Below are 16,240 nucleotides of genomic sequence, written 5' to 3' on the forward strand. Positions count from 1 at the left end.
GCTACATTGAAATTCAACCATGGCTGTCACCAACATCATCTTCATACCATGACTATACAGCATCTGTGGGGAGCTTAAGGAGAAAGAGAAAAAGAGAGAGAGAGGGGGGGTGGAGGGGGTGGAGGGGGAGAGAGAGAGAGAGAGAGAGAGAGAGAGAGAGAGAGAGAGAGGGAGGGGGAGAGAGAGGGAGGGGGAGAGAGAGGGAGAGAGAGAGAGAGAGAGAGAGAGAGAGAAATGGAGGAAGGGAGGAAGATAGGTGGGGGAGGGGGCAGAAAGGAGGTAAGGGCAGGAGGAAGTGAATGAAGTTAAGTTCATTATCACCTCTCAACTCGCATACCAACCACCAGTACCATATGAATTACTAGTACAAGAAATTGAACATTTCATTCTCTCTCTCTCTCTCTCTCTCTCTCTCTCTCTCCCTCCCTCTCTTTCTCATGTGAGACACTGTCATTACTAACACATTTCTTTGAACCTACACACCCTCAAATAATTTTATACATCTTTTTCTTCACTTCCCTAGTAATGATTCAGAATGTAGCACTGACCTCTGAACATCTGACATTGTTTGTTACACATACAAGAAAATCTCAGCCAGTGTATTTTGAAGTCACTTTGTAACCCTTTCAAATCTTTGTGCCTTGTCCTATGGTTTGAAGTTACTAATCACTTCCCATTCACTGCCATCAATCAAAGTATTTTTCTTAATCCAGGATCCTTTTTACTCCTCTTGCTCTCTTCCTCTCTTATCAGATACCAATTAGAGAGTTCATTTGACAAGCTCAACTTCTCATCCTTTGTTGAAGTATATTATTATTTTCTTTGCCTAGTTAACTCCAGTCCCAATGTCCACAAACTTTGTGCTGCAAGATTTCTGTTGTCACAACAAGAATCCAGTTAAATTTATATCACCAAGATTAAGTGCAAAAACATGAGCAATGTAATTAGATACAAAATACTTTTTCACACATCATCATACTTTCAGTTAAAATACTGGTTACAAGAATTAACTTCTGTGCCGGAAAAGGCAATTTTTGAAACATATTTTAACAGCCATAAAAAGATAAAAAGACAAAAAATGTTTGTGTACCTTCAAGTCCCTGTGAACAACACCATTCTGATGACAGTGGTTAACACTTTCAAGGATCTGTTGTATACAGTGTGAAGCATCTGCTTCACTATAAAATTCTCTTGCAACAATATCCTCAAAGAGTTCTCCGCCAGTTACCCTAAAACAAGCAAATGAAAACAATATCACAACAGCATATGCAACAGTCTACACAGCTGCCGCAACACATTTTTTTGCATGAAATCACAAAAAATTGCGTGGAGATATGGACTGTTTCAATTATAGCACTAATTTATCAAGAAATAAAATCCATATACTACAGGAAGTTAATAAAAAATAACACAATGTCAATACATGGTACTCATAATTGGCCTATGGGAGTAATTCTCTAAACTAAGCAACTCAAATTAAAATAAATATTGTTTACAGGATGTTTCCCATAGACATCAACATGTGCTGTCTACATCTGCAATTCGTAGTTTTTTCATCTTCAGCACTCACTTGTAATGCCCATATTAGATTTGCAGAACAACATATTCCAATATATCTAGGTTCTTTTTGTTGACCTTCATATATTTTTACAGTCCTACTTGAATCACTATCTCGTCATAGTGTTTTGGCTTATGTACCTTAATGATACAGATAGCTGTACCACAGGTGTAATCACGCTGTGTACAGAACAAACTAACATATGTTTCCTGAAAAGGAGAAGTAGCTACTTAAGTAGTTGCAGCAGCATCAGGCTGGATAATTGACTGATCTGACCTTATAACACTAGCCAACCTTACTTAATTAAGTTGGTGAAAAAAACATCTGAGAGCAAGGCAAACTACAACTGGTATATTTCCAAAGAAATACAGCTTTACTTGGAGCATGGACTGTTAGATCTCTGAATCCTGGTGTTGGTGTTGTTGTTGTTGGTGGTGGTGGTATAGTGATGGTGCCAATGGTGATGGTGGTGGTTGTTGTTGTTGTTGTTGTTATAGTCATCATTATCTTTTTCTTCTTGTTCTTCAGTCCAAAGACTGGTTGACGTAGCTCTTCACACTAGTCTTATCTGCACAAGACTCTTCATTTCTGCATAACTTCTACAGTAGAATAGAGAATTTGAGAGAGAGAGAGAGAGAGAGAGAGAGAGAGAGAGAGAGAGAGAGAAAGAAATGAATATGTTGAAGTTAGATTCAGTAGGAATTATTGAAGAGTGGTGCCAGAAAGAAGAGGACTTATGGCTTGTTGAGTACAGGCTAGTTGGAACAGTTGAGTAGGTCTTATAATTAGGAATGTAGGTTACTACTATGATGTTCCTAGTGAATGTATCATCATAGCCAAGAAAGACCCAAAGCCATGATCTGCCACAGCAGTGCAAATGTACATGCCTACTAGCTCCTCAAATGATGAAGAGGTTAAAAATATTTATGATAAGATAAAGGAAATTGCTCAGTTTCTTAAGGGAGATGAAAATTTTAGATAGGTGCCTGGAATGAGATTGGAGGGAAAGTAAGAGATGGGAGGACATGGTCTGGCAGAAGAGGATGAAAGGGGAAGCCACCTGCAAAACTTTTGAACAGAGCACAATTTAACCGTTCAAACTATGGGCTTAATTATCATGAAAGAAGATGGTATACATGGGGAACCTGGAGGTTTTAAATAGTCTATTATTTAATAGGAAGACTATTTAATAGGAAGACAGATTAATTTATATGTATTAATGGCAGTTGAGATCCATTGCTGTGAACTGAATTACTTGAAGAAATACAGCAATCTGACAATTCATTTTATAACTTTATTTTATGCTAGAACCCATTCCAAGCTTTCACCCATCTTCAATGTGTACAATATGTTCAGATCTTCATCAGCTTAATGTTGTTCTTGACTGCATTATAAAATGAATTGTTATTTTGCACAAGGCCACTGAAATATTCAAAATGCAATGAAGAAAAATGTTACACTCATGGAAATATAAATGTATTATGCAAGCTGAAGATGGGTGTAAGCCCAATATGTGTTCTCCCACAAAATAAAGCTATATAAAATTTGGCTGGATGCTGTATTTCTTCTAGTGAGACAAAGATTTATGAACCAGAATTTAAACTGCAAAAATATTTCCAGGAACAGATTAAGGCTCTGACCATAATTTATTGGTTATGAAATGCAGACTAAACCTGAAGAAACTGTAAAAAGGCAGGGCATAAAGGAGTATGGGACCTGGATGAATTATAAGAATCAGTGGCTACTAAGATTTTGAAAATGAGCATTAAACAACAATTGAGGGGAACAGGAGAAAGAATAGCACAGAATAGCTAAGAATCAAATAGATGAAAGGAAATGCCCAGTAGAAATCCTTGGATGACACACAACATGAATTTATTAGATGACAGGAAAAATATAAAAATGCAGACAATCAAGTAGGCAGAAAGGAATACATGTATAAAAATTATTGACATTAATGCAAAATGCAAACCAAGAATGGATGGAGAAAAATTCAGAGATGTAGAAGCGTAGATAGCAATGGGAGAGAGAGAAGCTGCTTATAAGAAATTAAAGAAGTCACTGGAGAAAAGAGAAGCTAATATTCAAACAATAACTCATATGGCAAGAGAGTAATAAACAAGGTAGGGAAGGCAGAATGGTAGGAGGAGTGTATAGAAGAATTAGACAAAGGTGGCAGACTGGAGGAGAAAATTATGCAACACAAACAGAAAGTAAATTAAGATGAAGGTGAGTTGAGACATTTGATACTGCAAGAAGAATTTTACAGAATTCTGAGAGGTCGCAGGTAGATACAACACAACTAGAGTAAATGTCATTCCTTCAGAATTACTGAGATCCTTGCAAGATATGCGAAACGGGTGAAGTACTAACAGACTTCATGAAAAATACACTCCTGGAAATGGAAAAAAGAACACATTGACACCGGTGTGTCAGACCCACCATACTTGCTCCAGACACTGCGAGAGGGCTGTACAAGCAATGATCACACGCACGGCACAGCGGACACACCAGGAACCGCGGTGTTGGCCGTCGAATGGCGCTAGCTGCGCAGCATTTGTGCACCGCCGCCGTCAGTGTCAGCCAGTTTGCCGTGGCATACGGAGCTCCATCGCAGTCTTTAACACTGGTAGCATGCCGCAACAGTGTGGACGTGAACCGTATGTGCAGTTGACGGACTTTGAGCGAGGGCGTATAGTGGGCATGCGGGAGGCCGGGTGGACGTACCGCCGAATTGCTCAACACGTGGGGCGTGAGGTCTCCACAGTACATCGATGTTGTCGCCAGTGGTCGGCGGAAGGTGCACGTGCCCGTCGACCTGGGACCGGACCGCAGCGACGCACGGATGCACGCCAAGACCGTAGGATCCTACGCAGTGCCGTAGGGGACCGCACCGCCACTTCCCAGCAAATTAGGGACACTGTTGCTCCTGGGGTATCGGCGAGGACCATTCGCAACCGTCTCCATGAAGCTGGGCTACGGTCCCGCACACCGTTAGGCCGTCTTCCGCTCACACCCCAACATCGTGCAGCCCGCCTCCAGTGGTGTCGCGACAGGCGTGAATGGAGGGACGAATGGAGACGTGTCGTCTTCAGCGATGAGAGTCGCTTCTGCCTTGGTGCCAATGATGGTCGTATGCGTGTTTGGCGCCGTGCAGGTGAGCGCCACAATCAGGACTGCATACGACCGAGGCACACAGGGCCAACACCCGGCATCATGGTGTGGGGAGCGATCTCCTACACTGGCCGTACACCACTGGTGATCGTCGAGGGGACACTGAATAGTGCACGGTACATCCAAACAGTCATCGAACCCATCGTTCTACCATTCCTAGAACGGCAAGGGAACTTGCTGTTCCAACAGGACAATGCACGTCCGCATGTATCCCGTGCCACCCAACGTGCTCTAGAAGGTGTAAGTCAACTACCCTGGCCAGCAAGATCTCCGGATCTGTCCCCCATTGAGCATGTTTGGGACTGGATGAAGCGTCGTCTCACGCGGTCTGCACGTCCAGCACGAACGCTGGTCCAACTGAGGCGCCAGGTGGAAATGGCATGGCAAGCCGTTCCACAGGACTACATCCAGCATCCCTACAATCGTCTCCATGGGAGAATAGCAGCCTGCATTGCTGCGAAAGGTGGATATACACTGTACTAGTGCCGACATTGTGCATGCTCTGTTGCCTGTGGTTCTGTCAGTGTGATCATGTGATGTATCTGACCCCAGGAATGTGTGAATAAAGTTTCCCCTTCCTGGGACAATGAATTCACGGTGTTCTTATTTCAATTTCCAGGAGTGTATAATAATTTCAGTACAAAAGATGGAAGACACTGACAGATTTCAATATAAGTGAATCATCAGGTTAATAAGCCATACTTGTAAAATACTAACAAATTATTTACAGAAGAATGGGAAGCTGGTAGAGGCCAACCTCTGTTAAAAGTTAGGTTGGGTTCAGGAAAAATATGGGAACATGCAACAGTATACTGGCCATGTGGCTTCTTCTAGTACATAGTTGAAGAAAGGCAAACTTACAATTACAGTGTATGTCAATTTGGTAAAGACTTAGAAAATACTAAGTGGAATAAACTCCTTGAAATTCAGATAGTGTTTTATTAGATGAATACATCACTATTCACTATATTATCTATAACACCATACTGATGTTGTGTGAATCAAAGGACATGAAAGGGACAGCAATGGTTGAGAAGGGAATGTAGACACAGTTGTAGCCTATACACCTTATTATTCAATTTCTAGATCAAGCAAGAAATATATGAAAAAGAGTAAAGTTCAGTTTCTCAATGACATTGCAGTTCTATCAGGGAGGGTCAAGGACTGGCAAGGGTAGTTAAATGGAATGAATAGCATCTCGAAAAGAGGTTATAAGATGAAAAATGAAAGTAGCACAAAGACAATTAAATGTGTCCAAAACAAATCAGGCGATGTTAAGGGAATTTGATTGAGAATTGAGACAGTCACTTCAAATGAGTGGACTTTGACTATTGGAAAATTGGTATGATAATGCAAAGGCTTTTATGAACAGATAGTGCATGACATGTAGCTACCTCCTCTGCATCACATTTACAATTCTTATCTTTTCATATTCAGTATTTCAGCAATTTTAGTTGACTTCAAAGGAAGATCAAAATATGCTAAAATTGCTACCAGTAGCCACAAAGCAACCACAATGTAATGAGTTCTCTGAACTATTTATCAAAATGTTGCTACCATTAAAGGTAAGTTTCACCCAACACCTAAAGAATTTTACCAATGGCTGCTTGCGGGATTTCTATATAAACGAGAGGAGGTGTGCATAGTTCAAATGCAAATTCCATGCTGCAATTGTTACTTGTTGAAACCTGGATGACCACTTTCTCATACCACACTGGGAAGTTATTAATCATTTGTTCTTCTATTCTCGCCATTAAAAGTACAGTTAACCATTCTTCACCCATGGGGATTCTGTCTTTGTTTCACAGGAGACAAGAAATTACAGGTATTTTATAATTCTTCTGGAAAGGACTAGGTCATTATATTGAGAAAAAAAAAAAACTGGTTCTTACAACTGTGAAGAGATACAAAGATGCACTATGAACTGGAAGCATTCATTTAATTCTAAACTACTATTTGTGAGTCTACATCTACGTCTTTACTCTGCAAACCACTGTTACATGCATGGCAGAGGATATGCCCCATGTACTGGTTGTTAGGGCTTCTCCCTGTTCCATTCACATATAGAGCATTGGAAGAATGACTGTCTGAATGCCTCTGTGCATGCAGTAATTTTCTAACCTCATCTTCATGATCCCTATGTAGGAGGTCACAGTATATTCCTACAGTAGTCACGAAACTTTGTTAATAGACTTTCTTGGGATAGTTTACATCTATTGTCAACAGTTTTCCAGTTCAGTTCCTTCAGTATCTCTGTGACACTCTCACATAGATTAAACCAATCTGTGACCATCATGCTGCCTTTCTCTATATACGTTCAATATCCCATGTTAGTCCTACGTGGTATAGGTTTCACACACTTAAGCAATATTACAGAACCAGCTGCACGAGTAATTTGTAAGCAATCTCCTTGTAGATTGATTGCACTTCCCCAGTATTCTACCAATAAAGTGAAGTCTACCACCTCCTTTACCCATGGCTGAACCTGTGTGATTATTTCACTATCCTACAGAAGTGTTACACCCAGGTATTTGTATGAGTTGGCTGATTCCAACAGTGACTCGCTGATTTTACAGTCATAGGATACTAGGTATTTTTGCTTTGTGAAATGAACATTTTTACACATTTCAGAACATTTAAAGCAAGTTGCTAACATGATGATCTGTGTTGGGGGGGGGGGGGGGGGGGGCGAGAGGGGGGGGGGTTGGGAGAAAATATGAGCAGCCCCAAGACGGCCAGTATTATTGTGCATTATTTCCAGATGCACAGATACATTGAACATGTAGAAATGAGAGTGAGAGGTTGCACAATAAAATTGATCACATCTAAAACATTTTAAATATATTTCACTGCCTAGAAATATTGTGCTTTCTATGGACAGTATTGACACTATTCTTACCAGTGTCTCACATGCTAATTTCTGGGTATCTTTGTGTTTTCTGTTTGATGTTGTGTCGCAAAGATGTCCCAAACAAGGTGAAAGAAAATTGCTATTAGAGTGCAAAAAAATGTATAAATTGTAGCAGGCATTGTGGGATGTTTGGGCATCTGAGTACGAAAACAGAAATATTAACCCTGCAGCGACACATTTGAGTAGCTTATTTCCAAAACCTACTACGTATTTTAGTTTGTACAAATTTTATGACATAGGCAAAATATCTGTCACTTTTTGTGCTTATGGATTTTTTAATTAAAAATACACCTTTGAATCCTCTATATGTGTCATTAAACATTACTTTAAAAAAGTATGACTATTTCCTACAAATAGAGTTTGAAAGTGTAAAATAGAATTAACTTGAAAATGGCGCACTTTGGCAACAACAACACAATTAGGCCGAGGGTAAAAATATTTTGGGAGCACCATACATCTCACACATTATAATACGTAATTCTTAATGAAAATATGTACCTGAAAAAATTTTGACACTTCAGTTACTTCCTTACAAGTCTACAACAAACCTCCATTTACAATTTGACAGTGGTCCTGCATACCGTCACCACCACCACCGCCATCACGACTATGACAACAACAACAATCACCATGACCACAACAATGATCATGACCTGCAGGCTGTGATCCCAAAGCTTTTTTGTTAAAATCTAATTGTCCCCTTGATGCCCCATCGCAAGGAGCAGCTTTTACACATCTGGCACCTTAGCTGAGCTGGACCAGTTCAGACAGTTAATAGTCTTCAGAAAGTAAACCTTGTTCTTTAGGGGAAGTTTCTGCTTAAAAATGTTATTGGTTGTGCTAACTGCAGAACAGTGCACAATCCTAGATGTTAGCTTGTTGGATGAAGTGTCAGGAAGTACCAAAACTTTTGCCTCTTTTATTTACTCATTCTATGCATTGAAGAAGCAGTGTAGGCAATAAAAGAAAGGTTCAAGTGTGAGATTAAAATTCAAGGTGGAAAAATATCAGTGCTGGTGACACTGCTATCTTCAGTGAAAGTAAAGAAGTACATGATATACTGAATGGAATGAGCAGTCTAATTAGTACAGAATGTGGATTGAGAGTAAATCAAAGAAACACAAAAGTAATGAGATGTAGCACAAATGAGAAGAGTGAGAAACTTAATATTAGAATTGGGGATCACAAAGTAGGCAATGTTAAGGAATCCTACTACCTATGCAGCAAAATAATCCATGAAAATGTAACAAGGAAAACATTAAAAAAACAGACTAGCACTGGCAAAAAGGGCATTCCTGGCCAAGAGAAGTCTGCTTGTATCAAACATAGGTCGTTGTTTGGGGATAAAATTTGTGAAATGCAAGTTTGAAGTACAGCATTGTATAGAAGTCATACATGGACTGTGGGGAAAGTGAACCATATGAGAATCAAACCTTTGAGATGTGATGCTATACAAGAATGCTGAAAATCAGGTCGACTGATAATGTAAGGAATGAGGAGGTTCTCCACAGAATCAGTGAGCATAGGAATATGTGGATAACACTGACAAGAAGAAGGGACAGGATGTTAACACCTGTTAAGACATCAGAAAATAACTTCCATGATACTATAGAACCTATAGACAGTAAAAACTGTAAGGGAAGACAGAGATTGGAATACATCACAAAAATACAAAAGATAAATGCATTTATCAACTGCTTAACTAAAAGAGATATGAGAAGAAGTATACAGCTGTAGCAGCAAAAATGAAAAATTTGATAAACTCCTAAGCACCTTCCAGCATTATTTTGAACAGCGCTCCCCACTCAGAAGAAAGAAAATCAGGAAAAAAATACAAAGAGTAGTTGGATAACTGCAGCCATAAAAGTTTCACTGAAGAAAAAAAGATTCCTCTATACCATACCAAAGCAAACCACAACAACTCCAGAATTTGATGTGTATTTTAAAAGATGCAAACAGATCCTAAATAAAGTTATCAGAATGTCAACGAAGCTAACAAATGAGAACTACACGGAAAAAGCTACAAATAAAATGAGAGCAATGTGGGCCATTGTTAGGAGAGAAACTGGCTAAAACAAGAAAAACACAGTAATATAAATCTGCTTGAAAATGGAGACAAAATTCCTGGCACGCACAGAGTAACTTATGTATTTAATGCATATTTCACAGAAATAGCAAACAAATTGATGGAAAACAACAAAAAACAGCTTCTGGAAACAGAGATGAGCAAAAAATTAACTTAAATGCAAAAACAATATTTTTTTTATTCAGCAGATGAAAAGGAAATACTGAATATTATAAGGGAATTAAAACTAAAATTGAGACTCATTGTATAGTGGTATTTTCTCATGAAAGCTAAAAATGGCCAGGGTAAGACCTCTTTTCAAGAAGGAAGACAAGACAAATGAAAAGAGTTACAGGCCAATATCTGTGCTGTCCGGTTTTTCTAAAATACTGGAAAAAGATTTTTTTTTTACAAAAGACTGATTTCATTCCAAACAGTTTTGTATCAAATACCCAACATGGGTTCAGAAACCTCAAATCAACAGAAGCTGCCATTTTTGACTTTGTTAATGAAGCCTTGATTGCAATAGATGAGAAAGAACATATATCAGCAACATTTATGGACCTCACAAAAGCTTTTGATGTGATAGACCACAACTTACTACCTCAAAAATTGAAGTACATAGGAATTAGGGGCCTGGCACATGAGTGGGTGATGTCATACTTGAAAAGTAGAGAGCAGACATTTGAAATCATGCATCAGGAAGAAAATGTTACGTACATCCACCAATCTAAAAGAAAAGAAATGAAGTATGGTGTGCCCCAAGTCTCTATCTTGGGCCCAGTGTGGTTCTTCATATCTATCAATGACCTAGAATCATCTAGTGATTCCCAAAAATATACATGGTGTCCCATTTATCTTGACCACCCTAAATAACTGTTTGTCCAGATACAAATTACAAAATGTTTCAAGCAAATCTTCTTTAGCCGTCAGGGGGACATCAATCAGCATGATTGCCTTTGCTGTAGCTTTGTTTTTTAAAAAGATATGAACAGCGGTATGACTTTTGTAAATAACACCCTGTATTCTTTATTCGGTAATTCATTTCCTCTCCTAAATACCTATTCAAAACTGTACCACAGTGTACCATTTACTGAAACACAATGTTATTAATTACATAACACAACATTGACTTTGATCCTGGGAACACAACTGGTCCAGTTGCTGGAGTTGTTGGAAAACAAATGAAAACCAAGTAAAAACATAAAACAAAATTGACTTTGACTCTCCTGTACCATTGCCCAGGAGTAGAACATTCAAAGGTGCTCAATGTGGTGACCCTGGACACCGATACACTGGTGCACTCATTGGATGAAAGAATTATTTACTGCTTCCAGTGTTGTCTGCTGAAGAGAATTACAAGCAAGCACGATACGTTCCTGCAAGTGCTCTAGAGTTGTTGGAATGTCACGATAGACATAGTCTTTAATGCATCCCCAAAGAAAAAAGTCCAGAGGATTTAAATCAGGAAACTTAGCAGGCCAAGTAACTGTTCCTCCTCGACCAATTCACCTGGCAGGATACCTTCAGTTCAGAACATGATGTACATGCAAGGCATTATGTGCTGGACATCCATCGTGTTGATACCACATGAGCATTCTGGTTCTTAACAGCACTTCATCCAGAAGAGGAGGAAGAACTTGTCTCAGGAAGTTGGCATACGCTATACTGTTTAGACTACATGAAATAAGGGGCAATAATTGTAGTACCAAGCATCCCACACCAGACGTTAACTCTCCACTGACACTGATATTCCAACTGTTTAAGCCATCATGGGTTGTCGCTGGACCAATGATGCATGTTCCTTGTATTTACCTGTCCTTTGTTTGAGAAGGAACATTCACTGGTAAATAGAACATTGGAGAAGAAGTTCAGGTTGGCGAGGATTTGCTGCTGTGCCCACTGACAGAACTGTACATGATTCTGGAAATCATTCCCACGCAATTCTTGATGTAGGTGTACATGGTAAGGAAGGAACCAGTGACTTGTAAGAATATGAAGTACACTGGTTTTAGGAATGCAAATCTCATGTTCAAGCTGTCGTGTGCTCACACGTGGATTCATAACAACAGAAGCGAGAACAGTAACTTTGGCAACTTTGTCTGTGCGAGTGCTACAACAACTGCATTGTTATGGGTTGAAATTTCCCATTTCCTGAAGCATCACAAGATGAGAAAACATCTGTCAGGAAGGTGGGTTGTTGTCACAAAATCGCTCTCTGTACAGTTCCACTGCCTGTATAGAATTTCACCTACCTTCAACAATAACAACAACAACAACAATAAAAGAAATGTTATGTCAATGCAGCTTGTAGGAAGGACAGACTTTAATGTATACCTATTCTACACAACAGCATTTAAAAGGACTAAACTAATGTACTAAATGTACCCATAAATAAGAAAATAGTATTCCAATTACTATTCTGCTAACTTACATTCCCCATAGATCAGTAGCATTGGTTCAAATGGCTCTGAGCACAATGGGACTTAACATCTATGGTCATCAGTCCCCTAGAACTTAGAACTACTTAAACCTAACTAACCTAAGGACAGCACACAACACCCAGCCATCACAAGGCAAAGAAAATCCCTGACCCCGCCGGGAATCGAACCCGGGCGTGGGAAGCGAGAACGCTACCGCACGACCACGAGATGCGGGCATCAGTAGCATTTCCACCTTCTCTTCGTTGGTGTACATTCTTCTCACACAGCTCTTCAACTGACGATGGTTGATGGAATGACAGGTGTGCATTCTACTTATGTTTACATTTGTCCTCTGTCAATGTCAGCACATGAATGCATTCCATTACCCCGAGTACCTGCACTAAACGCTGGGAGTGTCAATGTCAATATTGTGTTATGTAATTAATAACATTGTGTTTCAGTGAATGGTACTCTGTGATACATTTTTGAATAGGTCTTCAGGAGAGGAAATGAATTACCAAATAAAAAAATACAGGGTGCCATTTAAAAAAGTCATACTGCTGTTCGTATCTTTGTAAAAAACAAAGCTACAACAAAGGCAATCATGCTGTTTAAGCCCCCCCGATGGTTAAAGAACATTTGCTTGAGACATTTTTTAATTTGAATCTGGCAACCAGTTATTTAGGGTGGTCAAGATAAATGGGACACCCTGTATATAATTTGCAGATGACACAAATATATCAATACAAAGCAGAACTGCTACAGAACTACAATATGAAGTACAAAATTGCACCACACACATTACAAAATGGTTCACCACAAACAATCTTATTGTTAACATAGATAAAACAGATGCAATGCACCTTCATACCACACACAATAAACACCCATTAACTCCCACCATAAATATATTCAATAAAAAATTCGGAACTGTAAATCAACAAAATTTCTACCATTATGGATTCATGACAACATGAAGTCGGACACATACATCAAATACATCAGTGAGAAGTTAGCACATCATGCTACAGCATAAAAATACTTGCTGGGTGTACATCAAAAGAAACACTAAAAAATGTGTACTACACGCAAGCAGAATCACTGCTGTGATATGGGACAATTTTTTACGGAAATTCACCAATAAGCAAAAGCTGCTTTGGAGCACAGACAAGATTCATTAGGGCAACTGAAAATGTCACACCCAAAAATCCTTGCAAACCCCTTTTTAAAGCACTCCATATATTCTTGAGATAATTACATACATAAAGAAAATTTCAGAAACTAAAAATCATTTAGTATGTACAAATCAAGCAGTCCACACACGACACCGGCAAAATTCGAAGACTACCTCAGTGAACATGTAAGTACAACTATAAGACAAAATGGACCTCTGCAAACTGGCAAAAAACTTTACAATAAATTTCTCCACCATATCAAGGAAATAAAAGATAAACAAAAATTCAAAGTGACTTTGAAAACATATTTACAAGACAGTTGCTATTATACTGTAAAAGAATGTTACTTCATTGCAGCCTCTGCCATGCTCTGTCTCTAGCTACCTGTAGAAGAAGATTTTTCTGGTGTATGATTACAATCCCGAATGTTCAGTACTATATTTTGTGGGCATAATATACCTCAGCCTTATTGATCTTTGGCAAAGGCTGGTTCTGCATGAGATCAAAACTGATGCTCGAAGTTCCTTCAGAAAGTAGTTTCAACTCTTCAAAAAAGTGCTTTGCTCGAGTGTTTTGCACAAGATATGAAGCAATGAGCTGGTTCATTTGTTGCAGGTTTATTTCTGCTCCTTTGAAGGTTTTTAGTCTCAGATACTCACTGCAAGTATTAGTTTTTAAGCATAAAAAATCTAAATTAAAGGCTGAACACAAACCAGAATAATACAACGAATACTGGCATTCATTTAATATTTTGAATATAATAGAGGGAAACATTCCACGTGGGAAAAATATATCTAAAAACAAAGATGATGTGACTTACCGAACGAAAGTGCTGGCAGGTCGATAGAAACACAAACACAAACATACACACGAAATTCTAGCAGACAGTCTGCTTGTGTCTGTGTATATGCGGATGGATATGTGTGTGTGTGTGTGTGTGTGTGCAAGTGTATACCCGTCCTTTTTTCCCCCTAAGGTAAGTCTTTCCGCTCCCGGGATTGGAATGACTCCTTACCCTCTCCCTTAAAACCCACATCCTTTCGTCTTTCCCTCTCCTTCCCTCTTTCCTGACGAAGCAACCGTTGGTTGCGAAAGCTAGAATTTCGTGTGTATGTTTGTGTTTCTATCGACCTGCCAGCACTTTTGTTCGGTAAGTCACATCATCTTTGTTTTTAGATATATCATTTAATATTTTGTTAGTTATATTAAGAAACTCTTTATGCATTTTGCTTATAGTTAAATCAGCTGGCAGTTTCTTTTCTAGGCATGTTTTGCCTGTCACAGTGACTCTCATGACATCTGAATTCTTTGATGCACTCATTTTAGCCACCCCTTCTCTTTTTCATCTCTGCATCTTCTTCCATACCAAATCATTTCAGCAGCATACCCAACTTTGGATCTCCTTGCATTTACGATTCCAAGAAATGTTTCGCTTTTGTGTTTGAGCAGAGTACATAGTGCTACATAAACAGTTCCTTTTTTGATTCTCTGAAGGAAGTGTGTCGATCAAGAATGGTTGAATACTTCACTGAAAGATTTGTCTTTCTTTAGTGGCATTTTGCAAAGTCCAGACATACTGTGAAACACTTCAATGCCATTCCTAAAAGTTTCCTTAGCTTTGCAAATGTGAGTACTTTTAGACTACAACATACTTTTCATCCTTTGCTCCTTTTGATACATTTTTCCATTTTCAGTTTGGTATTTTTCCATCCTTCTTTGTAAATGACTCATTTTCAACTCTTGTCCTTTTCTATTTCTTCTACAGTGTAACCGAAATCTTCTATTTCAAATAACTTTTGATCACCACTGTTTAAACAATAAATCCACAATCTGAATGCTCTTTACAACATGATGTTACTACTAGAAGAGAAATAACAGCGCCATTACAGTGATGACAATGTGACAGATGTTCAACAACAAACACAAGTTGGCCAACCAATACGCGAAGGCTTATATTACTTTAAATCACAAAGCTATCCATTATGTGGAATATGCATTTTCAAAACTCAAATAGCACATTTTCTAAATTAAAGTTATGGTACATAATTTATATGCTAACATTTGTTAAAGTTAAGAGGAAGTGAGTAATCAAGAAAAGAAATAAGTGTGGGGTGTAAAAACCCCCTCTGTGTCTTTCCAGGGTTAAGAACGAATCACATGATATGGTTCTCAGAAAATACCAGAAACTGAACCCAGCAGCTATGAAGGAAGACAGTGTTTTTTAAAGTTATGAATAAAAGTACATATATATTTATGTATATGTATACATTATATACTTTAATCTAATCCTTTAGTGCATGTATTATTGCACAACATGTTTCCATAACTATGTTTCAAATACTGTGAGGTGAAACTGCACAATAAATTTCAACTCTTCAAAAAAATTGGCACACAAACTGTGGAAGGCTTTGGTCACAAATCAAATTACTGATGTGTTTTGAGACATCATCATCAGGCACAAAAAGAAATAAATACACAAAACACATATAGGAGGGCACATAAGTTACTGAAAATATAGCTCTACAGAAGTGGATTGTTTCTGTACTTCACTCTGTGTCAGATGATTATGTATCAAACCACAGCAATAAATTAATTTGTGAACAAGACCTTCTGCAATTCAAGTATGCCAATTCTGAATGGTCACTTCCCTCATGGGTAGGCGGGAACTCCATGTCACGTAACATCACTGACTGGTGACTTTCCTTTACAGTAGATGCTCTTTGACATGACAGTGTGCTCAGAAAGTAGTGCTTCCAAACAGAACAGTCGTATTTGCCTTACTGTATAATATTCATGCAATAAAGGCTTATTATCATACTGCACCATGTCTTATCCTACACCACACCAGACTACTTTGGTGCCCTGTAAAGACCACAAACCATGGCAAATATGTACTGAGCTGGATACCACACAACAATAATGCATCCAACGTGT

General features: G+C 38.7%; 1 protein-coding gene across 14 annotated transcripts in view; it reads right to left on the minus strand.

The window, feature by feature from the left end:
- LOC126261336 (calcium/calmodulin-dependent protein kinase type II alpha chain) overlaps positions 1-16,240 on the minus strand; it is a 1,016,317-nt gene that overhangs the window by 281,484 nt on the left and 718,593 nt on the right. For all 14 annotated transcript variants that reach the window (XM_049958533.1, XM_049958541.1, XM_049958530.1 and 11 more), the window contains exon 5: positions 1,091-1,229. In XM_049958533.1, coding sequence (XP_049814490.1) covers positions 1,091-1,229 — 139 coding nt within the window. The remainder of the gene's footprint in view (positions 1-1,090; positions 1,230-16,240) is intronic.

This window comes from Schistocerca nitens, chromosome 1 (genome assembly GCF_023898315.1).
Source record: "Schistocerca nitens isolate TAMUIC-IGC-003100 chromosome 1, iqSchNite1.1, whole genome shotgun sequence".
Lineage (NCBI taxonomy): Eukaryota > Metazoa > Arthropoda > Insecta > Orthoptera > Acrididae > Schistocerca > Schistocerca nitens.